General features: G+C 46.2%; 2 protein-coding genes across 9 annotated transcripts in view; one reads left to right on the top strand and one right to left on the bottom strand.

The window, feature by feature from the left end:
• rad17 (RAD17 checkpoint clamp loader component) overlaps nucleotides 1–1,722 on the bottom strand; it is a 64,502-nt gene extending 62,780 nt beyond the window's left edge. The window contains exon 1 of one of the 4 annotated variants that reach the window (XM_070885795.1): nucleotides 1,654–1,722. The gene's annotated coding sequence lies outside the window, so the exon portion shown is untranslated. The other 3 variants (XM_070885776.1, XM_070885804.1, XM_070885786.1) reach the window with 3 other exon arrangements.
• On the top strand, nucleotides 564–23,626 carry ak6 (adenylate kinase 6). Of its 5 annotated transcripts, none has more exons than XM_070885855.1 (6): nucleotides 564–658; nucleotides 1,230–1,356; nucleotides 13,051–13,143; nucleotides 14,007–14,065; nucleotides 17,993–18,138; nucleotides 23,024–23,626. In XM_070885855.1, the coding sequence occupies exons 2-6, from the start codon at nucleotides 1,320–1,322 to the stop codon at nucleotides 23,211–23,213; spliced, it is 525 nt and encodes a 174-aa protein (XP_070741956.1). In that variant the 5' UTR covers nucleotides 564–658; nucleotides 1,230–1,319; the 3' UTR covers nucleotides 23,214–23,626. The 5 variants fall into 5 exon arrangements, with proteins under 5 accessions (XP_070741956.1, XP_070741930.1, XP_070741946.1 ...); XM_070885829.1 differs by having other exon boundaries at nucleotides 1,230–1,404; XM_070885845.1 differs by having other exon boundaries at nucleotides 582–643; nucleotides 1,230–1,404.
• Nucleotides 23,627–25,559: the final 1,933 nt, after the last annotated feature.

Raw genomic sequence — 25,559 nt, 5'->3', positions numbered from 1 at the left:
ATCTCACACTTAAGGAAGTAACTAACAGTTCCTGGTGTTCAAATGGGTTTGTGATACCACTCGATCATATAAATCTCACTCCCAGAAAGTCCCTGATCTCTTGACAGCTATGCCACACATCCATATAATTAAACTGCTGAATCCCAAAACACAAACCGATTTTACTCATAATTTTTACATGTATAGTATATATAAACACATACATTTATATGGCAGCACTTTACTGCGGGATGGAGGGGGTGAAGCCACCAAGCAGGAACTCAAATTTAGAGGGGAGCTGAATACTCAAAGAAGCACGTTTTTAAACAAAACTTGTGAAGGGAGAAACAACAGGGCAAAATGGTTTTGAGAAGAACTCCAAAAGAGCAGGCACATATGGATTGAAAAAGACTTTGATTGTTGACTGGAGACAGCCGAGCACAAGCAGTAAACCAGAGCCAGAAGAGCAGATTCTGTGGGCATACAGCTGAAGAACAGGCTGAGACTGGAGAGTTTTGAAAATGACACAGGCTTTAAATTGCTGCGGGAGGGGGCGGAGTTTAGCAAGCTCAGGAATGAGATGAAAGAGACTCCGCCGCAGAATTCGAGAAAAGTGGAGAAGAACAAGTTAACAGAAAGAGCTTTCGTGCAATCAATTCTTGAGGTGGTGGTGACACGGGTTAAGATTCCAAGCTCAAGGAAAGGGGGCACAGTGGGGAATGTTTCAAAGATTAAATAAAAATGCAGACTTAGAAAAGTAGGGCAAACAAACAACATTGAAATTGTCCAGCGCCTATACTATAACCTGCGAAGACAGTTGGGGGAGGTTGAGGGAGCTGGAGGCTGGTGTCAACCGACATTGTTAAACCTGCATTAAACGGAAGGGAATGTCTGCTCACTCGGGTATCCGATTCCGCATGGACAGCGGGTCGGGGATGTTCTCAGCAGGTGCTCGGGGCTCACTGGGGATAACCGAATACAGCACAGGCCCATACACACCTGCCACTCGGTGGGCTCCCACTCCCCCTCTCTCTCTCTCTCTCTCTCCCCCGGGTTTACCAACACCGACAGGGACCTCCCCGTCTCGGCACCGACTCACGCTGCCTTCCAGTTGTCCTCACTATTGCCCGCGATTGTTCTCCGGATGACCGGCGGCTCTAATCGAGTCGTTGTCTCCTCATTCGGATCAAATTTAAATCAGACTGGGTTAAACTCGTTGAAATTTAAAATGTTTTTTTGATGGCTTTTAGGTGGTGCGGAAAGACGAGCCGTGACGCGAATGCAGAGGGCCGCGGCCGAGCGAAGGACCCTGAGAGACTGGCTGCACGCGGGGAGAGAGAATGGAGACCCGGGCCCGGCCCAACCTGCTGCTGATCGGTGAGAGAGGGAGGGGAGACCCGGCCCAACCCAACCTGCTACTGATCGGTGAGGGAGAGAGAGAGGGGGGAGAGACCCAGCCCCACCTGCTGCAGATCGGTGAGGGAGGGGGGAGAGGGATGGGAGACCCGGCCCCGGCCCAACCTGCTGCTGATCGGTGAGGGAGGGAGAGAGGGAGGGGAGACCCGGCCCAACCCAACCTGCTACTGATCGGTGAGGAGAGAGAGGTAGCGGGGGGGGGGTGGGTGGAAGAGAGGGGTCATCATAGGCAGTCCCACAGAGTCGAGGATGACTTACTTCTACACTAGAAATGAGCTCTCAGGTGACTGAAGAGTCCAATACAGGACCTATAGTCTCCGTCACAGGTGGGGCAAACAGTGGTTGAAGGAACGGGTGGGTGAGGTGTTGCCAGGCGCTCCTTCCGCTGTCGACGCTTGGCTTCAGCTTTCTCCCGTCGAAGAGACGCGAGGTGTTCAGCGCCTTCCCAGATGCTTTTCCTCCACTTTGGACGGTCTTGGGCCAGGGATTCCCAGGTGTCAGTGGTGATACATTTTTTCAAGGAGGCTTTGAGGGTGTCCTTGAAACGTTTCCTCTTCCCACCTGGGGCTCGCTTGCCGTGTCGGAGCTCCGAGTAGAGCGCTTGTTTTGGGGATCTCGTGTCTGGCATGTGGGTGATGTGGCCTGTCCAGTAGAGCTGATTGAGCGTGGTCAATGCTTCGTTGCTGGGGATATTGGTCTGAGTGAGGACACTGAAGTTGGTGCGCCTATCCTGCCAATGGATTTGCAGGATCTAGCAGAGGCAGCATTGGTGATACTTCTCCAGTGCTTTGAGGTGCCTGCTGTACATAGTCCAAGTCTCTGAGCCATATAGGAGGGCGGGTATCACTACTGCTCTGTAGACCATGAGCTTGGTGCCGGGTTTGAGGTCCTGGTCTTCAAACACTCTCTTCCTCAAGCAACCGAAGGCTGCACAGACACACTGAAGGCGGTGTTGGACCTCGTCATCGATGTCTGCCCTGTTGACAGGCCCACGAGGTATGGAAAATGGTCCACATTTTGGATTTTGATAACCGGGGAGCAGTGCTGTGTGGCGGGGGCAAGTTGGTAGAGGACCTTTGTCTTATGGATGTTTAGTGTAAGGCCCATGCTCTCGTATGCCTCGGTGAAGGTGTTGACAATGGCTTGGAATTCAGCTTCTGAACGTGCGCAAACTCAAGTGTCGTCTGCATATTGTAGTTCAATGACAAAGGTTGGAACAACCTTGGATCTGGACTGGAGGCGGCAGAGGTTGAACAGATTACCATTTGTTCTGTAATTTAGCTCCACTCCAGTGGGGAGCATGTCGAGGGTGAGATGGAGCATTGCAGCAAGGAAGATCGAGAAGAGCGTTGGTGCGATGAGACAGTCTTGCTTGACTCCGTTGCAAATGTGGAATGGGTCTGTAGTGGATCCGTTGGTCAGGATCACGGCTTGCATGTCATCGTGGAGCAGGCGGAGAATGATGACAAACCTTTGAGGGCAGCCGAATCTGAGGAGGACGCTCCATAATCCCTCACGGTTGACAATGTCGAAGGCTTTTGTGAGGTCGTGTACAGGGGTTGGTGCTGTTCCCTGCATTTCTCTTGTATCTGCCATGCGGTGAAGATCATGTCCATTGTTCCCCTTAGTGGGCGGAATCCGCATTGCAACTCTTGGAGGGAGTTCTTCAGCCACAGGAAGAAGGCGATTCAGGAGGATTCTTGCAATGACTTTCCCGGTGGTCGACAGCAGGGAGATTCCTCTGTAATTACCGTAGTCGGACTTGTCACCCTTCTTGAATGTGGTCACGATTACAGAGTCTCTGACATCTCCTGGCATGATCTCCTCCTTCCAGATAAGAGAGATGAGATTATGGATCCATGGTAGTAGTGCTCTGCCATATTTTAGTGCTTTTGCCGGGCTGGGGTTGTGTTGAGATGCGGGTGGCATGTTGTGGGATGGAGTCGAGGACACTCGTGTCGAAGACAGAGTCTTGGTTGAGGAGATCCTCTAAGTGCTCCTTTCAGTGGGCACTGACTGTCTCTCTGTCCTTGATGAGCACCTCTCCATTCTTGGCCAGTCGTGGGATAGGACCTTGGGTGCTTGGTCCGTAGGTCGTCTTGATTGCGCTGAAGAATCATCGCACGTTGTGGTTGTCGGCTAGCTGCTGAATTTCTTGAGCTTTCTCCACCCACCATCTGTTCTTTAGGTCGCGGGTTTTCTGTTGGACCCCGGCCTTCAAATGTCTGTAGAGTTGCTTTCTTGCCCTCAAGTTGTGTTGCTGCTTCCAGTCCAAGAATGCCTTCTGCTTGCAGCATATTAGCTCCTGGATCTCCTGGTCACTCTCCTCGAACCAATCTTGGTGTTTCCTGGCCGAGTGTTCCAGCGACTCTTTGCAGGTGCTGATTATGGAGGCCTTGAGGGTTGACCAGGCTCTGTGGACACTCTGCGTCACTGGGTCACTGGGAGTCGTCAGGTTAGTAGCGAGGCGCTGGCTGAATAGGACTTTCTTAACAGGATCTTTGAGTGCACCGGTGTTGATTTTCCTGCGGCATTGTTTCTGCTGCCGTCGTTGTTTTGGGGCAATGTTGATGGCGATGACAGAGCAAATTAGGCAGTGGTCCGTCCAGCAGTTGTTAGCTCCTGTCATAGCGCAGGTGATGCGCACGTCTTTGCGTTCCCTTGCTCGGACGATGACGTAGTTGAGCAGATACCAGTGTTTGAAGCAAGGGTATTGCCATGATGCTTTATATTTGTCCTTCTGATAGAACAGGATATTGGTTATGATGAGACCGTGTTCTAAGCATTTCGTCAGGAGGAGGGTGCCATTGGAGTTGGCTTTCCCTACCCCCTCTGCCAATCACGCCTCCCCAAAGTTCAGTGTCGTTTCCGACTCTGGCGTTGACGTCGCCAAGGAGGATCAGCTTGTCACTCGTTGAGTCTCGGGACAGGGATTGTTCGAGGCTGGAGTAGAATTCCTCTTTGGTGTCGTCTGTAGCTTCCAGTGTTGAGGCGTATGCGCTGAAGATCGTAGCACATTGGTTCTAGGCTAGGGTGAGCCGAAGAGTCACGAGGTATTCGTTTATCCCGCAGAGTGGGGGTGGGGGAAGGAGAGAGAGAGAGAGAGGGATAGTGGAAAGACAATTGAGACCCAGCCCCAACCCAACCTGCTGCTGTTCAGTGAGAGGGAGGGAGGGAGAGAAGCGTAAGGTGGAGAGAGAGAGAGATAAGGGGAGGATGGAGAGAGGGGTAGGGGGAGAGAGGAGTTGGGTGGGGTGGGGAGGAGGGTTGGGAGGGGTGGGGTGGGGGAGAGGGAGGAGGGTTGGGAGGGAGGGAGACGGGAGCGAGAGATGGAGGTTGGGGGAGAGGGAGACTGGGGAGAGAGAGATGGGGGTTGGGAGAGAGGGAGACTGGGGAGAGGGAGGAGGGTTGGGGAAGGGGGAGAGAGAGGGAGGAGGGTTGGGGAAGGGGGAGAGAGAGGGAGGAGGGTTGGGGAAGGGGGAGAGAGAGGGAGGAGGGTTGGGGAAGGGGGAGAGAGAGGGAGGAGGGTTGGGGAAGGGGGAGAGAGGGAGGAGGGTTGGGGAAGGGGGAGAGAGGGAGGAGGGTTGGGGAAGGGGGAGAGAGGGAGGAGGGTTGGGAAGGGGGGAGAGAAAGGGAGGAGGGTTGGGAAAGGTTGGGGAGGGTTGGGTTGGGGAGATGGAGGCGGATTGGGGGGAAGGAGAGAGGGGATTGGGGGGAGGAGAGAGGGAGACTGGAAGAGAGGGGGCGAGGAACGGGAGGGGGGAGGGAGAGTAAGACTGGGGCGAGAGGGAGGAGGGCTGGGGCAGAGGTAGACTGGGGGAGGGGGAAGAGAGAGAGGAGGTTTGGGGGTTGAGATATAGAGCCCGAACCTGCTGCTGGTGAGAGGAGGACGGAGGAAAAGCCTGCTTCTGACCGGTAGGAGCCCTGGGGTGGCGGGGGGTGGGAGAAGCGGGGGAGTACTGTATGGTTGATCCCATTCATACATTGGCCAGTTTTTCTTTGGCAATTTTGTAATTTGCAGTCGTGGTTAGGTGAGATTCCACAATGCATGTGAATGGGACGAGGTTTTTGGAGTCATATTTTGAAAACAAATGTCAGTCATTCCTAATGAGTGACAGATGTGTAATTTTTTTAAAAATGGATACTTTGCCAAAAAGGATAGGATAGGGGTGGGCAGAGTTTTGGATGAGTTGAATTTTATCGAAGGTAGAGGATGGGAGACCGGCTGGCAGACTATTTGAATAATCAAGTCTGGAGGTGACAAAAAGACATGGGTGAGGATTTACTGGCAGACGGGCTGAGATGGAGGTAGGCAATGCTAGAGGTGATCGAAAAGCTTTGGGGTGGAAGATCAACTCGTAGTCGAGGAGGACCCTGAATTGCAAAAGGCTGGTTCCACCTGAGACATAGCCGGGGAGAGGGATGGAAACAGTAACAAAGGCATGGAGTTTGTGGTGGGAGTGGAAGATAATGGCTTTGGTGTTAACTGGAAGGGATTGTTGGATGAGCAGTCTTACAACACAGGCAATGGAAGGTGCGAGAGAGCAGACGGAGAGTTAGAGCTGGGTGTTGTCAGCATACGTGTGAAAGCTGGTGAGGTAGAGCTGGGTGTTGACAGCCTCTCTGTCCCGTTGTCATTAAAGAACAGCATGTAGCTGAGGAAGTGAAGGGACCTTAGGATAAATCATTGCGGGAACTCCAGTGGTAATGGGGTGAGAAGTGAACCCATTGCTGGCAATGCTGTGGCTACAATCGGATAGTTAAGAATGGAAACCAAGTGAGGGCAGTCCCACTACAGAGAAGAAGCATGGTTTGGTCGACTGTATCAATGGCTACAGATAGGTCGAGAAGAATGAGGAGCAATCGTGTACCATAGTCACAGAGGATGTCATTTATGACTTTGATTAAAACTGTTTTAGTGATGTGGCGGGCCAGAAATGTGATTGGAGAGATTCAAACATGGAGTTGTGGGAAAGATGCGCACGGATTTAGGAGGGGACAACACCTTTAAAGGACTTTGGACAGGAAAATAAGAACATAAGAAGTAGGAGCAGGAGTTGTAACTAGCAGAATAGATCAGCGGGAACCAATGGATGTGGTGTAATTGGATTTTCAGAAGGCATTCGATGAGGTGTCACACAAGAGGCTATTAAACAAAATTCTTGTTGGGCCGTCCTTCGTATCGAGGATGACTTGCTTCCACACCAAAAAGGGATGCGTTCACAGGTGTTTCAATTCCAGGTCCCGAACTACATGTCGAAGGGTGGAAGGTGCCTGTGCGTGGATTTTTTTAACATGTGGTGGCCATTGCACACCAGCCATCACACGGGCTTGACAGAGCAAGGTCTTGGTCCAGTGTCAAGGAATACCAAAAACGATTGGACTCCAGCTCTGCTGCACGGACCTAATGCACACACATATCGCAGTGTGGGCTGCCCCAGGGCCCTCGCCTCTTCTGAGCCCCAAACTCATGCCTCTCCTGGGCCCCGGTCACTTCCCTCTACAAATTCTTGCCGCTCTTTCGTCCCTCCTGCTGTGCCTGCCCGCACTGCAATCAGCGACCTGGCTTCGCAGCTGTCGCCCTCCTGCAGCAGCACGCGCTGCTTCCTGCAGTGGTATGCCACTGCACGCTGTTCCCTCCAATGGCCCCGGCCTGCTGATGGTCCCGGGACCACTTCGATTTCCGGGCCGGGCTGCCGCACGCTGCTCCCTCCAGTGACCCAAGTTTGCTGATGATACAAAGCTAGGTAGGAATATAAGTTGTGAAAAGAATACAAAGAGGCTTCAAGGGGATATAGACAGGCTAATTGAGTGGGCAAGAACATGGGAAATGGAATATAATGTGGAGTTATCAACTTTGGTATGAAAAATAGAAAAGCAGAGTATTTTTTAAATGGTAAGTGATTGGGAAATGTTGGTGTTCAGAGGGACCTGGGTGTCCTTGTACACGAATCACTGAAAGTTAACATGCTGACACAGCAAGCAATTAAGAAAGCAAGTGGTATTTTGGCCCTTATTACAAGAGGATTTGTGTATGAGTAAAGACTTCTTACTGCAATTATATAGGGCTCTGGTGAGACCACACCTGGAGTATTGTGTACAGTTTTGGTCTCCTTACCTAAGAAAGGATATACTTGCCATAGAGTGAGTGCAATGAAGGTTCACCAGACTGATTGCTGGGATGGGGAATTGTCCTGCTGAGAGATTGAGTAGATGAGGCCTATATTCTCGAGTGGTTAGAAGAATGAAAGGTGATCTCATTGAAACATACAACATTCTTACAGGGCTTGACGGTAGATGCAGCGAGGATGTTTCCCCTGGCTGAGGGGGTCACAGTCTCAGAATAAGGAGTCGGCCATTTAGGACTGAGATGAGGAGAAATTTCTTCAGTCCGAGGGTGGTGAATCTTTGTAATTCTCTACCCCAGAGGGCTTTGGAATCTCAGTCGTTGAGCAAATTCAAGATGGATATTAAGGAAATCAAGGGATATGGGAATAGTGCAGGCCAAATGGAGTTGAGGTAGATCATCAGCCATGGCCTCTTGAATAACAGAGCAGACTCAAGGGGCTTAATGGCCTACTCCTGCTCCCTAGTTCTTATGTAGGCCATACGATCCCCTGAGCCTGCTCTGCCATTTAATATCATCTCAGTCCTTATCCTGAGACTATGACCCTCCAGCCAGGGGAAACAGCCTCTCAGCATCTACCCTGTAAGAATGTTATACTTTTCAATGAGATCATCTTTCAGTCTCCTAAAATCCAGGGAATATAGCCCCATTCTACTCATCTCTCTTCATAGGACAACTCTCTCATCCCAGAAATCAAGTGAACCTTTGTTGCACACCGTCTAAGGCAAGTATATTGTTCTTGGGTAAGGAGACCAAAACTGTACACAATACCCCAGGTGTGGTCTCACCAAAGCCCTGTACAATTGTAGCAAGACTACCTTACTCTTGTACTTGCAATAAAGGCTAACATACCGTTTGCCTTCCTAATTGCTTGTTGTACCTGCTTGTTAACATTCTGTGACCCTTTGAATACCAACATTTACTAGTCTCTCGCCTTCTAAAAATTATTCTGTTTTTCCATTCTTCCCACCAAAGTGGATAATTTCACATTTTCCCACATTATACAAAAATTGACAGTGAGGAAGAAAGCTTTAGACTGCAGGAGATATCGATGAACTGGTCTGTTGGGCAGAAAAATGGAAAATGGAATTCAATCTGGAAAAGTGTGAGGTGATGCATTTGGAGAGGGGCAACAAGGCATGGGAATACACAATAAATGGGAGGATACTGAGAGGTGTGGAGGACCAGAAGAACCTAGGAGTGAATGTCCACAGATCCTTAAAGGTAGCAGGAGAGGTCGATAAGGTAGTTAAAAAGACATCTGCAATGCTCTCCTTTATTAGCCGAGGCATAGAATATAAAAGCAGGGAAGTTATGCTAGAACTGTCATCATCATCATAGGCAGTCCCTCGAAATGAGGATGACTTGCTTCCACGCCAAAAAAGGATGAGTTCACAGGTGTTTCAATGAAGGACGTAATATTCCAGGTCCTGAACTACATCCTGAGGGGTGGAAGATGCCTGTGTGTGGATTTTTTTAATGTGTGGTGGCCGTTGCACACCAGCCACCACACTGGCTTGACAGAGCTAGGTCTTGGTCCAGTGGCAAGGATTAACCAAGACGACTGGAGACCTGCTCTGCTGCACGGACCTAGTGCGCACACATAGAAACATAGAAAATAGGTGCAGGAGCAGGCCATTCAGCCCTTCTAGCCTGCACCGCCATTCAATGAGTTCATGGCTGAACATGAAACTTCAGTACCCCCTTCCTGCTTTCACGCCATACCCCTTGATCCCCGAGTAGTAAGGACTTCATCTAACTCCCTTTTGAATATATTTAGTGAATTGGCCTCAACTACTTTCTGTGGTAGAAAATTCCACAGGTTCACCACTCTCTGGGTGAAGAAGTTTCTCCTCATCTCGGTCCTAAATGGCTTACCCCTTATCCTTAGACTGTGACCCCTGGTTCTGGACTTCCCCAACATTGGGAACATTCTTCCTGCATCCAACCTGTCCAAACCCGTCAGAATTTTAAACGTTTCTATGAGGTCCCCTCTCACTCTTCTGAACTCCAGTGAATACAAGCCCAGTTGATCCAGTCTTTCTCGATAGGTCAGTCCCATCATCCCGGGAATCAGTCTGGTGAATCTTCGCTGCACTCCCTCAATAGCAAGAATGTCCTTCCTCAAGTTAGGAGACCAAAACTGTACACAATACTCCAGGTGTGGCCTCACCAAGGCTCTGTACAACTGTAGCAACACCTCCCTGCCCCTGTACTCAAATCCCCTCGCTATGAAGGCCAACATGCCATTTGCTTTCTTAACCGCCTGCTGTACCTGCATGCCAACCTTCAATGACTGATGTACCATGACACCCAGGTCTCGTTGCACCTTCCCTTTTTCTAATCTGTCACCATTCAGATAATAGTCTGTCTCTCTGTTTTTACCACCAAAGTGGATAACCTCACATTTATCCACATTATACTTCATCTGCCACGCATTTGCCCACTCACCTAACCTATCCAAGTCACTCTGCAGCCTCATAGCATCCTCCTCGCAGCTCACACTGCCACCCAACTTAGTGTTATCCGCAAATTTGGAGATACTACATTTAATCCCCTCGTCTAAATCATTAATGTATAATGTAAACAGCTGGGGCCCCAGCACAGAACCTTGCGGTACCCCACTAGTCACTGCCTGCCATTCTGAAAAGTCCCCATTTACTCCTACTCTTTGCTTCCTGTCTGACAACCAGTTCTCAATCCACGTCAGCACACTACCCCCAATCCCATGTGCTTTAACTTTGCACATTAATCTCTTGTGTGGGACCTTGTCGAAAGCCTTCTGAAAGTCCAAATATACCACATCAACTGGTTCTCCCTTGTCCACTTTACTGGAAACATCCTCAAAAAATTCCAGAAGATTTGTCAAGCATGATCTCCCTTTCACAAATCCATGCTGACTTGGACCTATCATGTCACCATTTTCCAAATGCGCTACTATGACATCCTTAATAATTGATTCCATCATTTTACCCACTACTGAGGTCAGGCTGACCGGTTTATAATTCCCGGCTTTCTCTCTCCCTCCTTTTTTAAAAAGTGGGGTTACATTGGCTACCCTCCACTCGATAGGAACTGATCCAGAGTCAATGGAATGTTGGAAAATGACTCAATGCATCCGCTATTTCCAAGGCCACCTCCTTAAGTACTCTGGGATGCAGTCCATCAGGCCCTGGGGATTTATCGGCCTTCAATCCCATCAATTTCCCCAACACAATTTCCCGACTAATAAAGATTTCCCTCAGTTCCTCCTCCTTACTAGACCCTCTGACATATCACAGCGTGGGCTGGCCCGTGCTGCCCCTGGCCCCGAACTCACGCCTCTCCTGGGCCCCGATCACATTCCTCCACAGTCTCTTGCCGCTCCTGCTGTATCTGCCCATGCTCCAATCACCGATCTGGACCTTGATGATGTCACTCTTCACTGCTGTTGCCCAGATTTATGCCCCTAATCACTCCCTGCTGGAAGAGAACATGTGCAGACTAGAACTGTATACAACACTGGTTAGGCCACAGCTGGAGTACTACATTACAGGAAAGATGTGATTGCACTAGAGAGGTTCAAGAAAAGACTTGCGAGGATGTTGTCGGGACTGCAAAATTTTAGCTATAAGGTAAGATTGGATAGGCTGGGGTTTTCTTTAGAACAGAGGAGGCTGAGGGGAGATTTAATTGAGGTGTACAAAATTATGAGGGGCCTAGGTAGAGTGCATAGCAAGGACCTGTTTCCCTTAGCAGAGGGGTCAATAACAGGGGGCATAGATTTAAAGTAGTTGGTAGATTAGAGAGGAGATGAGGAAAAAAAGATTTCACCCAGAGGGTGGTGGTGGTCTGGAACTCACTGCCTGAAAGGTGGTAGAGGCAGAAACCCTCATCACATTTAAAAAGTATTTGGATATGCACTTAAAGACCCATGACCTACAAGGCTACGGACCTAATGCTGGAAGATGGAATTAGGCTGGGTAGCTCTTCTTGGACTGACACGGATACTATGGGCCGAATGCCCTCCTTCTTTGTCGTAAATTTTCTATGAATCCATCTGCCACCTTCTTGCCCAATCACTTAACCCTTTGCAGCTTCTTTGCGGTTTCCTCACAGCTTACTTTCCTACCTAGCTTTGCATCGTCAGCAAACTTGGATATATTACACTCGGTCCCCTCATCTATGTCATTGAAATAGTTTGCAAATAGCTGATGCCCAAGCACTTGCAGCGCTCCACTACACATAAGAACATAAGAATTAGGAACAGGAGTAGGCCATCTAGCCCCTCGAGCCTGCTCCGCCATTCAATAAGATCATGGCTGATCTGGCCGTGGACTCAGCTCCACTTACCTGCCTGCTCCCCGTAACCCTTAATTCTCTTATTGGTTAAAAATCTATCTATCTGTTAGATCCCACTAGTTAGATCCCACCATACCGAAAATGACCCGTTTATTTCTACTCTGTTTTCTGTCGGTTAACTGATCCACAAATCATGCTAATATATTACCTCCAGTCCCTTGAGCCCTAATCTTGTGTAAGAACCTCTTGTGTGGCACCTTATTGAATGCCTTTTGAAAATGCAAATATACTGCATCAATTGGTTCCCTTTTATCTACCCTGATAGTTACACCCTCAAAATAACTCCATTAGACTTGTCAAACACAATTTCCCTTTCATAAAACCGTGTTGACTGCCTAATTATATTGTGATTTTCTAAATGCCCTGTTACCACGTCCTTAATAATAGATTTGAGCATTTTCCCTACTACCGATGTCAGGCTAACTAGCCTTAATTCTCTCCCTCCTTTCTTGGAAATGGGGCAGAGTTTGCAAGGGCAGACGGGTTGAGGTTGGGTCTTTTGAGGAGGAGTGTGAAGGTGGCAGTTTTGAAAGTAGGGGACAGTACTTGAGAAAAGGGAACCATAATTACAATATCAACTAGTATGGGGATGAATCAGGGAAGTTGGGTGGTCAGCAGTTTAGTGGTAATGGGGTCAAGGGAGCAGGTGGTGGATCTCCTGGACAAGCTGAGGGCGTAGTGGGCATGAAAGGCTAGGCTCTGGGCTACGGTAGAGAGGAGACTGCCGGGGGGGGGGGGGAGGTTTGACTTGGGCAAGGGAATGGAGGGGAAGCAGCAGAGGCAGCTAAACAAATGGTCTCAATCTTAATGACAGCAGTTCATGAGCTGCTCGCACTTGTTTGTGAAGTTGGAGCGGAAAGGGCTTTAAGGAGTTGTTTAGCAAAGATGGGGGCCCTATTCGGGGGAACAACTGGCATGGGAGAGAGTAAGGGTTTTACTGGGGCGAGCATCAAAGGTGGAGGTTATGGAGTGTAAACAAAAATGTGTAAATATCTGAAAATAGTCTTCAATAGTTTTGTTTTTCTAGATTAATTTTTAGCCCAGCGGTTTAAGCCAACACCTTACAGTTAGTTACATAAATATAGTGAGTTGTGTTTCTTAAGGGTTAACCTAGCACATGCTTGCTTATGATGAACTGCTGTTCTAACGATAAGTCACAATATTGTTTACATTTACTATTTTGGCAGGTACTCCAGGTGTTGGGAAGACCACCCTTGGTAAAGAGTTAGCTGGAAGAACTGGACTGACGTACATCAATGTAGGAGAACTGGCCAAAGAAGGTGAACATAAATTGAAAAGAATATCTGAAAATGTTAATCTGGCAGTTGCTGCATCAGAATAGTTATAATTTAATTAAACCAGTTTACCTCAAATTAACATTTTCAGCTATTAGAATTGTTTGCTTTCAGAATTTATAAAAATCTACATAAAAGGGTAATACTTGAGAGCCTAGAATTAAGAAGGATTAATATTACTATTCTACAATATACACTGTCAGTCTTGGTAAACACAATCATTACCTTTTAATGTCTTCTTCACTAATTTTCCACAACTGAAGCTGGTATTACAGAATATTCTTTATCATAAGTTGATTTAGCTCCTTTAATTCAAAGATGTTTTAACCTAGTACTGAATTTTCAGCACTGAGGCGAATTGCTCTTCGTGTTTGTATTACTAAAAGGAATTCAATTATATATTTTCAAAACACTTGAGGACAAAGTATTTTACCATCAGTGAGATTTGCTAAATCTGCAATTCCAGAATGCTGAATGTTAGTAAAAGCATAAGGTGATGAATAATGCTTCTGCTGTTCCCATTTTGGCAGTGGTTCTCACACTTCTCAGTTTACCTGATAGATTTCCTTAATTAAGACTTAATCAAGTACATTGTGTTCAAGTAAATGGATAGACATTTTACATTTAGATAGCAAAACAATGGAAATTAATAACCACTGCTCAATGCTATTGTGTTGTATTTTTCTATGATTTTATATTTTATATACTGGTGCAGTTATATGTTTTGTTTGCACTATATTTACAAGAGTGTGCTTTGATAATTAATTTATCCATAGTGTTCTCTCAGAATTGGTGGTGCTGGCCAAAAGGGAGATGTAAACTAATGTTTTTCTAATATTCTTGTAAAGGTAATCTGTATGAAGGCTATGATGAAGAATACTCCTGTCCCATTCTGGATGAAGACAGGGTGAGTTTTGTTATACAAAACCATACTGAAAGAATAATGAATTGGAATTTTTTCATGTCTGGTTTTTGTTTTAAAAATTAATTTGTCTAATCCATAATGCTAACTTTTTAGTTTTCCCTTCAAGTTTTGGAATCTCATTTTACAATTCTCTCTGGTTATAGGCATAAAGACTTGCATTTAAAGAAAGACTTGCTTTTATATAGCGCCTTTCACGACCACCGGACGTCCCAAAGCGTTTTACAGTCAATTAAGTACTTTTTGAAGTGTAGTCACTGATGTAATGTAAGAAACGCAGCAGCCAATTTGCACATAGCAAGCTCCCACATGCAGCAGCAATGTGATATTTACCAGATAAAAACATTTTTTTAGATGTTGATTGAGGGATAAATATTGGCCAGGACACTGGGGATAGCTCCCCTGCTCGTCTTCGAAATAGTGCCATAAGATCTTTTGTGTCCACCTGAGAGAGCAGACAGGGCTTTGGTTTAACATGTCATCTGAAAGGCAGCACCTCTGACAGTGTAGCACTCCTTCAGTATTGCACTGGAATGTCAGCCTAGATTATTGTGCTCAAGTCTCTGGAGTTGAACCCACAACCTTCTGACTCAGAGGTGAGAGTGCTACCAACTGAGCCACGGCTCACACATGGTGCCAGAGGGCTAGAGACTTCTAACTTTGTATCATTGTTTAAAAAGGGATAGACCGAGTAATTACAGGCCAGTCAGCCTAACCTTGGTGGTGAGCAAATTATTGGAAGGAATTTTGAGGGACAGCATTAATCGTCATTTAGAAAAGCAGGGATTAATCAAGGACAATGAGCATGGATTTGTTAAGGGACGGTCGTGCCTGAGCAGCTTGTTTGAAGTTTTTGAGGAGATAACAAGGAGGGTTGATGACGGTAGCATGTTTAATGTAGTCTGCATGGATTTTAGCAAGGCCTTTGACAAGGACCCACATGACAGACTGGTCAGAATCGTAAAAGCGCATGGGATCCAAGGGAAAGTGGCAATTTGGATCCAAAATTGGAGCAGAGGAGGCTGAGTGTATAATTGAAGCGTATAAAATGATGAGGGGCCTTGATAATGTGGATAGGAAGGACCTATTTCCCTTAGTGCAGAAGTCAATAACCAGGGGGCATAGATTTAAAGTAATTGGTAGAAGAATTAGAGGGAAGTCGAGAAGAAATATTTTCACCCGGAGGTGGTGGGGTCTGGAACTCATTGCCTGAAAGGGTGGTAGAGGCAGAAACCCTCATCACATTTAAAAAGTACAGGGATGAAGTGCGGTAACCTACAAAGAAGGCTATGGACCAAGAGCTGGAAAGTGGGTTAGGCTGGAAAGCTCTTTATCGGCCAGCACAGACACGATGGGCCATAAATTTCTATGATTCTATGATTGATTAATTTAATCAAGGGGCTAAGACAGTTGGACAAACTTCTAATCATCTTTACCGTATTTGTACATACTTGAACTGGGGGAGAGGGGAGAAATAAATTTGACGATCCCAAAACAGACACTTTTCAGCTGTTCCGTCAGATTCATATCTTTCATATTTAATGACTGCCTTGGTGTGTAACTTTTATGGACCCAAGTTTCCACACGCGCCTAGAACGGCGCAGTCCCGACCTGGACGCCCGTTTTTCGCGCCACAAAGTGTGCCTAAAAAAAATCCTCGTATTCTCCACCTACTTGCAGGTTCTCTGGCCCTCGGCGCAGCCAGCACGAGCTGTGGGGGGGGGGCGGAGCCAGGTCCCTGCGCTGAAAACAGTGCCGGGACCTCTGCACATGCGCGCTACAGTGGGCACGCAAGTGCAGTAGCTCCAGGCGCCGAACTGTGTGGGAGGGGCCCGAAGCACGCAGCCCCTAGCCCTGGCTGAATGGCCTCACTGGGCCTGCGTGAATAAGGCTCCTCCCACGGCCAGCTCCTGCTCCCGCCCCCGCCCTGCCTCCGGACCAGACCCGACACCCGCTCCCCGCCCCCCCCCTGCCTCCGGACCAGACCCGACACCCGCGCGCCCCCCCCCCCCCGCCTCCGGACCACACCCGCTCCCCGCCCCCCCCCCTGCCTCCGGACCAGACCCGACACCCGCTCCCCCCCCTGCCTCTGGACCAGACCAAACCCGACACCCGCTCCCCGCCCCCTCCCTGCCTCCGGACCGGACCAGACCCGACACTCGCGCCCCCCCCGCCTCCGGACCAGACCCGACACCCGTACGCCCCCCCCCTCCCCCCCCTCTGCCGACTGGACCCGACCCGACCCGACCCGCGCTCCTGTTCCCGCTCCTCGACCCGACCCGCGCTCCTGTTCCCGCTCCCCGCCCCCCCGACTAGACCCAACCCGACCCGCCCCCCGACCCGACCCCCCCCCCCCCCCCCCCGCCACTGGACCCGACTCGACTCCCGTTCCCGGACTGGATCCAACCTGATCTCCACCCCCCTCTCCATCTCTTCCCCCCCCTCTCCCTCTCCCCCCTCTTCCTCTCTCTCCCTCCCTCCCCCCCTCTCTCTCCCCCCCTCTCTCTCCCCCCCCCCCCCGACCCGACCCGACCCGACCCAACCCAACGCCACCTACCTGTAAATCTGGTGCTGGGGACGGGCCGGCAGCCTTCGGTCCCGAAAGGCCTGCCTGAAGCACTTTCACACAGGTAGGAAGATGGTTTATTTAATCTTTTCTTTGCTTATAAATGTTTATTCAGGTTGGATTGATTTGTATAATATTTGTATAAGTATAAATAAGGATTTATTATAGAATTTAATGACTTCCTTTCCCCCCCCCCCCCCACCTCGTTCTGGACGCCTAATTTGTAACCTGCGCCTGATTTTTTAATGTGTAGAACAGGTTTTTTCAGTTCTACAAAAATCTTCACTTGCTCCATTCTACTTTAGTTTGGAGTACGTTTTCACTGTGGAAACTTTCAAATCAGGCGTCAGTGGCCGGACACGCCCCCTTTTGAAGAAAAAATTCTGATCCAAAGTAGAACTGTTCTACCTGACTAGAACTGCAGAAAAAAAAATGTGGAGAATTGCGATTTCTAAGATAGTCCGTTCTCCACCAGTTGCTCCTAAAAATCAGGCGCAAATCATGTGGAAACTTGGGCCCTATATGTTAGAGTATAGGGCTCAAGTAAAATTCAATTTTGAGTTTAGATTTCTTTTCTATCACTAATTTTCTTTCTTGCCCTCCTCCATTATTTATTTCTGGTGCGATTCAGCTTTTAATATTTGAATCTTTCACAAGAATAAGGATATCTCTATTTTGTTCTTGTCTTGCAGTGTATGGTGACCCTATGCTGGCCAAGATTTTATGGATAATATTCTAGGAGGGACAGTCATTAATTGCTTGTAGAATATTCTTGAATAATCGATTAACATAAGGCCGTAATTCACGGGCGCGAATGAGATCTGCACACCCGTAGGGGTCGCGCAAGATTCGGGTTTAGGCATGTGCTAAAACTCGGAACTTGTGATCTGTACATACAGAATCCAGTATGGGGGCTTCGGAGCAAAGTTCATTAGTGTCGTCACTCAATATCCAAACTTGCATACTTTACAGCACGAGTCACTGGATAGTGAGCATGAGCAGAAATTTGGCTGGTTGCAGCCCCCCCCCACTCCCTCACCAAACGTAAAGGTATTGAGACCAATTGTAACACCACATCACTGCGCTGAACTCCGCACAGGCCGTTGATTGAGTCTGCGTGGCTCAGACTCTTGAGTATTTATCGATTAGTCCACTGAAGGATTTTTTTTTAATGAACAATGTTACAAACTGAGATTCAGTAGAATAAAACAGTGTTTGCTGATAGCACATAGCAATGAGCTTCTGTTTTGAGAGAAGATCATATATATGTATGTATATCTGTGTATGTGTATATATTATATTATATGTTGACATTTTTTCTCCGAATGGAACAATTTGTTTTGCAGGTGGTTGATGAACTTGAGGATAAGATGAGTGAAGGTGGGATAATTGTGGATTACCATGGTTGTGACTTCTTCCCAGAGCGCTGGTTCCATATTGTGTTTGTCCTTCGTACGGATAATTCAATTTTATATAACCGATTGGAAAACAGGTACTAAAGATGTTTATCTTGAAGTTTTTGTTCATCTAAAATTCAGTGTACCCAAAATATTCTTGGTGCACATTATTATTATTTTCAATAAGTCCACCCCCCCTCCCTCCCAAAAATCAGCCTGTTCCTTCAACAATTGAGTCAACACCTTTGGGGAGGAGACGGGGAAATGTTAATCGAGGTAATGGCAAGTCGTATTGTTTCATAGACACTGGTCCCCTTCCCGTACCTTGCTTAAATGCCCATTATTCACTTGTGAGCCTTCATTGAGTGTCAGTAGGCTTTTAAATGCAATAGAAAGCTCAGTTGAGCCCGATCTTGTTTTTAACCCATTGTCCACACAAGCACGTTTGCGGAAGATGTTGCTGGATACCACTCAGAGGAATGGACCCCACTTCATTTTTCCCTTTTCTATCCCGGGAGCACTGATGCTAATTACAGCACTTTTACTGCATAATCTAAGATTAGTTAATTCAGCTCAGACCAGAGACCAAATCTGGGACCATCATAATCTGAACGATTTGGAGACAGTGGCTTTACTTGCGAATTACTGGGGAAAACCATTATACTTATTCAGCATGGAAGGCAGGATGGTCCAAGCTTAGATATCTTCACAATCATTACCCATGCCACTCCACCTTGGCCAACAGAATTCATTTAATACGGTAGATAAATATTTCAACTGATTTTCCTCTTGCTCTGACCCAGTCAAAAACAAATGAAGATTGCATACAAAGGTGCCAGACTTAAATTATTATGCAGTTGAAGATTCAACTCACCTATTTGCTCTTCCTTTTCCCAGTCCACAGACAAAATTCAAATACTTGCTCCAAAACTTTTGGTCTCATCATCATCCTTACAAGATCAAATCCATGTTAAACTGAAACAGTACGCTGGACATGCTGTTGCCTCCCAAATCCTTGCTCATCTTTCCTGTGAATCCCTCCAATCAGATTTCTGCCTCTGCCACAGGATTGAAACGGCTCTTATCAAAGTCACAAATGACGTCCTATGTGACTGTGACAAAGTTAAACTGTACCTCCTCATCTTTCTCGACCTGTCAGCAGTCTTTGACGCGGTTGACCACACCGTCCTCCTCCAACGCCTCTCCACCGTCGTCCAGCTGGGTGGGACTGTACCCTCTTTTTTTCCCGGTGCACGGGGCCTTTACTGGGCTGTGCGACCCATTCAAACGTTTGCACATGATAGTGTTTCTCAAGTAAAAGCTGGTGGATGGCCTGCGCGGGGCCATCATGCAGCCACACAGCTTAATGGACATAGTGACCTGCGCTCGCCTGGTTCCATTCTTATCAATCCACTCGTAGACAGAATCACCTGCAATGGCTTCTCTTCCTGCTCCTGCATTGTTACCTCTGTCCCTGAAGAATCTATCCTTGGCCCCCTCCTATTTCTCATCTACAAGCTGCCCCTCGGCAGCGACATCTGAAAACAGAGCGTCAGTTTCCACATGTACGTTGATTTCCAGCTCTACCTCATCACCACCTCTCGACCCTTCCACTGTCTGTAAATTGTCAGACTGCTTGTCTGACATTCAGAACTGGATGAGCAGAAATATCTTCTAACTAAATATTGGGAAGACCGAAGCCACTGTCTTCGGTCCCCGCCACAAACTCCATTCCCTAGCCACTGACTCCAGCCCTCTCCCAGGCAATTTCTTTGCGGCTAAACCAGACTGTTCGCATCCTTGGTGTCGTATATGACCTCGAGATGAGCTGCCGACCACATTTGTGCCATCACTAAGACTGCCTATTTCCACCTCCATATCATTGCCTGACTCCACCCCTGCCTCAGTTCATCTGCTGCTGAAACTATCATCCATGCCTTTGTTACCTCTAGTCTTGATTATTCCAACACACTCCTGGCCGGTCTCACAAATTCTACCCTCCATAAACTTGAGGTCATCCAAAACCATGTCCTAACTCCCATCAAGTCCCATTGATCCATCACCCCTGTGCTCGCTAATCTTCATTGGCTTCCAGTTAAGCAATGCTTCGATTTTAAAATTCTCGTCCCTGTTTTCAAATCCCTCCACAGCCTCGCCCCTCCTGATCTCTCTAATCTTCTCCACCCCTACAACCCTCCTAGATATCTGCTCTCTTCTAATTCTGGACTTTTGAGCATCCCCTATTTTAATCCACCATTGGTGGCCGTGCCTTCAGCTGCAAAGGCCCTTTTCTCTGCAATTCCTTCCCTATATCTCTCCGCCTCTCTACCTCTCTTTTAAAATGCTGCTTAAAACCTACCTCTTTGACCATGCTTTTGGTCATCTATCCTAATATCTCATGGCTCAGTGTCAAATTTTGTTTGATAACATTCCTGTAAAGTGCGTTGGGACATTTTACCATGTTAAAAGCGCTATATAAATACAAGTTGTTGTACACAATCTAGAGCTAGATTGTGCTCACCTTTTTTAAACTTTACTGTTGTGTTTTACTTTTGAACAAAGGACTAAGCATTTCTGACACAATACATAACCATTACAGATTTTGTTATGAAACTGTCCTACGGTCTCTCTTTACTTTCCATGATATAACAACATAAGAAATAGGAGCAGGAGTAGGCCATACGGCCTCTCGAGCCTGCTCCATCATTTAATACGATCATGGCTGATCCGATCATGGACTCAGGACCACTTCCCTGCACGCTCTCCATAACCCCTTATTCCCTTATCATTTAAGATACTGTCTTTTTCTGTCTTAAATTTATTCGATGTCCCAGCTTCCACAGCTCTCTGAGGCAGCGAATTCCACAGATCCACAACCGTCTGAGAGAAGAAATTTCTCCTCATCTCAGTTTTAAATGGGCGGCCCCTTATTCTAAGATTATGCCCTCTAGTTCCAGTCTCCCCCATCAGTGGAAACATCCTCTCTCCATCCGCCTTGTCAAGCCCCCTCATAATCTTATACGTTTCGATAAGATCACCTCTCATTCTTCTGAATTCCAATGAGTAGAGGCCCAACTACTCAACCTTTCCTCATCAGTTAACCCCCTCATCTCTGGAATCAACCTGTGAACCTACTCTGAACTGCCTCCAATGCAAGTATATCTTTTCGTAAATATGGAAACCAAAATTGCACGCAGAATTCCAGGTGTGGCCTCACCAATACTCTGTATAACTGTAGCAAGACTTCTCTGCTTTTATACTCAATCCCCTTTGCAATAAAGGCCAAGATTCCATTGGCCTTCCTGATCACTTGCTGTACCTAGAAACATAGAAACATAGAAAATAGGTGCAGGAGTCGGCCATTCGGCCCTTCTAGCCTGCACCGCCATTCAATGAGTTCATGGCTGAACATGCAACTTCAGTACCCCATTCCTGCTTTCTCGCCATACCCCTTGATCCCCCTAGTAGTATGGACTTCATCTAACTCCCTTTTGAATATATTTAGTGAATTGGCCTCAACTACTTTCTGTGGTAGAGAATTCCACAGGTTCACCACTCTCTGGGTGAAGAAGTTTCTCCTCATCTCGGTCCTAAATGGCTTACCCCTTATCCTTAGACTGTGACCCCTGGTTCTGGACTTCCCCAACATTGGGAACATTCTTCCTGCATCCAACCTGTCTAAACCCGTCAGAATTTTAAACGTTTCTATGAGGTCCCCTCTCATTCTTCTGAACTCCAGTGAATACAAGCCCAGTTGATCCAGTCTTTCTTGATAGGTCAGTCCCACCATCCCGGGAATCAGTCTGGTGAACCTTCGCTGCATTCCCTCAATAGCAAGAATAAACTTTTGCATACTAACCTTTTTCATGCACAAGTAACCCCCCCCCCCCCAGGTCCTGCTGTACTGCAGCACTTTGCAATCTTTCTCCATTTAAATAATAACTTGCTCTTTGATTTTCTTTCTGCCAAAGTGCATGACCTCACACTTTCCAACATTATACTCCATCTGCAAAATTTTTGCCCACTCACTTAGCCTGTCTATGTCCTTTTGCAGATTTTGTGTGTCCTCCTCACATTGCCCTTCCTCCCATCCTTGTATCGTCGGCAAACTTGGCTACATTACACTCAGTCCCTTCCTCCAAGTCGTCAATATAGATTGTAAATAGTTGGGGTCCCAGCACTGATCCCTGCGGCACTCCACTGGTTACTGATTGCCAACCCGAGAATGAACCATTTATCCCGACTCTCTGTTTTCTGTTCGTTAGCCAATCCTCTATCCATGCGAATATATTACTCCCAACCCTGTAAACTTTTATCTTGTGCAGTAACTTTTTATGTGGCACCTTGTCAAATGCTTTCTGGAAGTCCAAATACACCACATCCACTGGTTCCCCTTTGTCCACCCTGTTCGTTACATCCTCAAAGAATTCTAGCAAATTTGTCAAACATCACTTCCCCTTCATAAATCCATGCTGACTCTGCCTGACCTAATTTTGCTTTTCCAAATGTCCTGCTACTGCTTCTTTAATAATGGATTCTTAACATCTTCCCAACCATAGATGTTAGGCTAACTGGTCTATAGATTCCTGCTTTTTGTCTGCCTCCTTTTTTAAATAGGGGCGTTACATTTGCAGTTTTCCAGTCTGCTGGGACCTCTCCAGAATCCAGGGAATGTTGGTAAATTACAACCAATGCATCCACTACCCCGGCCGCTACTTCTCCTAAGACCCTAGGATGCAAGCCATCAGGTCCAGGGGATTTATCTGCCTTTAGTCTCATTATCTTACTGAGTACCACCTCTTTAGTGATTGTAATGAATCAAAATATGCGCACGATTCTACAAGTTTATTCAAAGGTGTTGTTTTTTTTAAATTTTTCTCATTGCCTATAACATGTTAACATAACCAGCTTTCAGCGGTCAGAAAAAACTGTTTAATTAAATGACAATTGCCACTTTATTTTTGTTTTTTCTTTATTCAGGGGTTACAGTGGAAAGAAGCTTCAGGACAACATACAGTGTGAGATTTTCCAGACTATATATGAAGAGGCTATGGAGTCATATCGAGAGGAGATTGTGCATCAATTACCCAGCAACACACCCGAGGACCTGGATAAGAACTTGGAACAGATTGTACAGTGGGTTGAACAGTGGATGAAAGACAACAATTAAATGCTGGCAATTATAGATGGCCTTGTGCTTAGAAGAAAAACTCACGCATAACTGGCAACTCTAATCTGACGAGATAGCTGGTTTTCATTCAGTTATCTTAATATTTGTGAAAAATCACTGGTATTTTAAGCAGTGAAGGACACAAAGAACTTTAGGCTATACAAAGGTTTAATTAATTCTGAAATATTTAGGAACAAAATTCAATGGTGATCATTGAAAATATTTTGCCATTAAACTAAGATGTATATGTGAACATGCCTGAAGATGGTAAAGGATGTGAGAAAGATCACAAGTTTTCATTTATAAATTGAATTATAATGTCTATTCTAAAGGAACTAAATAGTTTGAGTAAATGTTACTATTTTTTTTAATGAATAAATATGGGCAACTGAGTCCTAACTTGTGACTTGGAACTTGCTTGCATTGGCTGATTGAACTTAAAGGTGTCAACTGTGGTTCAGTGGGTAGCATTCTCACTTTTGAATCAGAAGGCTGTAGGTTGAAGTCCCACTCCAGAGACTTGAGCACAAAATGTAGGCTGACATTCCAGGGCAGTGCTGAGGGAGTGCTGCACTGTCAGAGATGCCGTCTTTTGGATGAGACGTTGAACTGAGGTGGAAGGAGCGAGGCTGTAATGGAATCTGCTCTTAAGTGGACATAAAAGATCCCATGCCACTAGTTTGAAGAAGAGCAGGGGGGTTCTCTCCGGTATCCTGGCCAACAGTTAGCCCTCAATCAACATCACCAAAACAGATTATATGGTCATTATCACATTGCTGTTTTTGGGACCACAAACTGGCTGCCATGTTTCCTTACATTACGACAGTGACTACCCTCTCAAAGTACTTCATTGGCTGTGAAGTGCTTTGGGATGTCCTGAGCTCATGATGGGTGCTATTTAAATGTAAGCCTTTTTTTATTTTTAATTGGTTCTTGACCAATAACATGAGTTTGACTATAGCACTGAATTACATGTTTTAGAAAGGAGTGAGGGGAGAAATTGACTTATTTTAATGCTGTTTATCCATCCAACATTTAAATTGTTCCTCTTTCTGAACAAACGTGAAGTGGCATTGATTCAAGTTAGAGGCATTTTTATACATACTATCCCACTCTCCCGTCTAGCTATGTGATAGTAAATCATTTGGATGGAAAAAGGCAACATTAAGTTAACACAATTGAGGTATGACATTAGAATAGAAAAGCTTGGGTACAATTGCTGCACCAGTGTGAAAATATAACTCGGCGTATACCCAAACGTGATGTGACCATTCAGTCAAATGTAATACGTTTTAATTTAGCACTTATTTAAGGCATAACTCTCCTATCTTACTGTCCTGGGTAAGAAAAGTTAAAATTAAAATAATATGCATAACATATAGTATTCATTTTATATTCTCTAATGTAACCCTTCCAATAAAAAGCATTGCTCATGACTTCTTGATAAATAAAGCACATAGTACTGCTTTGTTGGGTTTCCCCTTCACTAACACATTTTACATCAACTGGAGGTAATGTTCTGATGAATTAGTGTAATTATGCTTCAGCTTGATGTTCTATTTATCGAGCTTATACCTTTCCATACAAGATTTTTAAAAATCACTTTCTATTAAGCAGTAAAGTGAAGTTTTTGAATCAAAATTTTGGAATAGTCGTATCAAACTGTTGAGTCTATCTTTTTCCCTACAACGTGAAGATTCAATGCAAAAACTACAACTATTATAATGTTTTTAAAAAATCCCCACGCCACTCTTGTCCCGCTGTATTGGGCATAATCTTCAGCTAAGACTGGATAGGCTGGCGAGCTGCTTTACTCCACCTTTGGTACTATTCTCAAATGAGCTGGAAGAAAATGCAAGAGACCAGTTTATGGTAACTTTTGCTCTAACTTTTTCCTATAGGGAAGAATTTATATCCACTCAGTACTTTCCTCGCATCATTCTGTGATTGGCACATCAAAGGATTGCATGCATGAACCCATTTGTTACCACTCTGTACCACCTTGGATACAGTAATATGATTATGTTACTGGACATGATAATCCAAAGGGCCAGACTAATGATCCAGAGAATAATAAATTCAAATCCCACCATGGCAGAATGTAAAATCAGTTTTTTTTAAAAACCTGGAAATAAAAAGGCTGATATCAATCAATCAGCTGTCACATTGTCATTAAAAATCCAACTGGTTCACTAATTTCTTTTAGGGAAGAAAACTTCCAGTCCAAAACAAAAGTGGTTTATTCTTAACTGCCCTCTGAATTGACTTAGCCAGTCACTCTGGTATCAAACTGCTCAAGAAGGCTAGCACACTCTCAGAGCAACTAGGATGGACAATAAATGCTGG

The sequence above is a fragment of the Pristiophorus japonicus genome, chromosome 1 (assembly GCF_044704955.1).
Source record: "Pristiophorus japonicus isolate sPriJap1 chromosome 1, sPriJap1.hap1, whole genome shotgun sequence".
NCBI lineage: Eukaryota > Metazoa > Chordata > Chondrichthyes > Pristiophoridae > Pristiophorus > Pristiophorus japonicus.
Note: the sequence above shows the minus strand (reverse complement) of the source record. Positions and strands in the feature narration are given on the sequence as shown.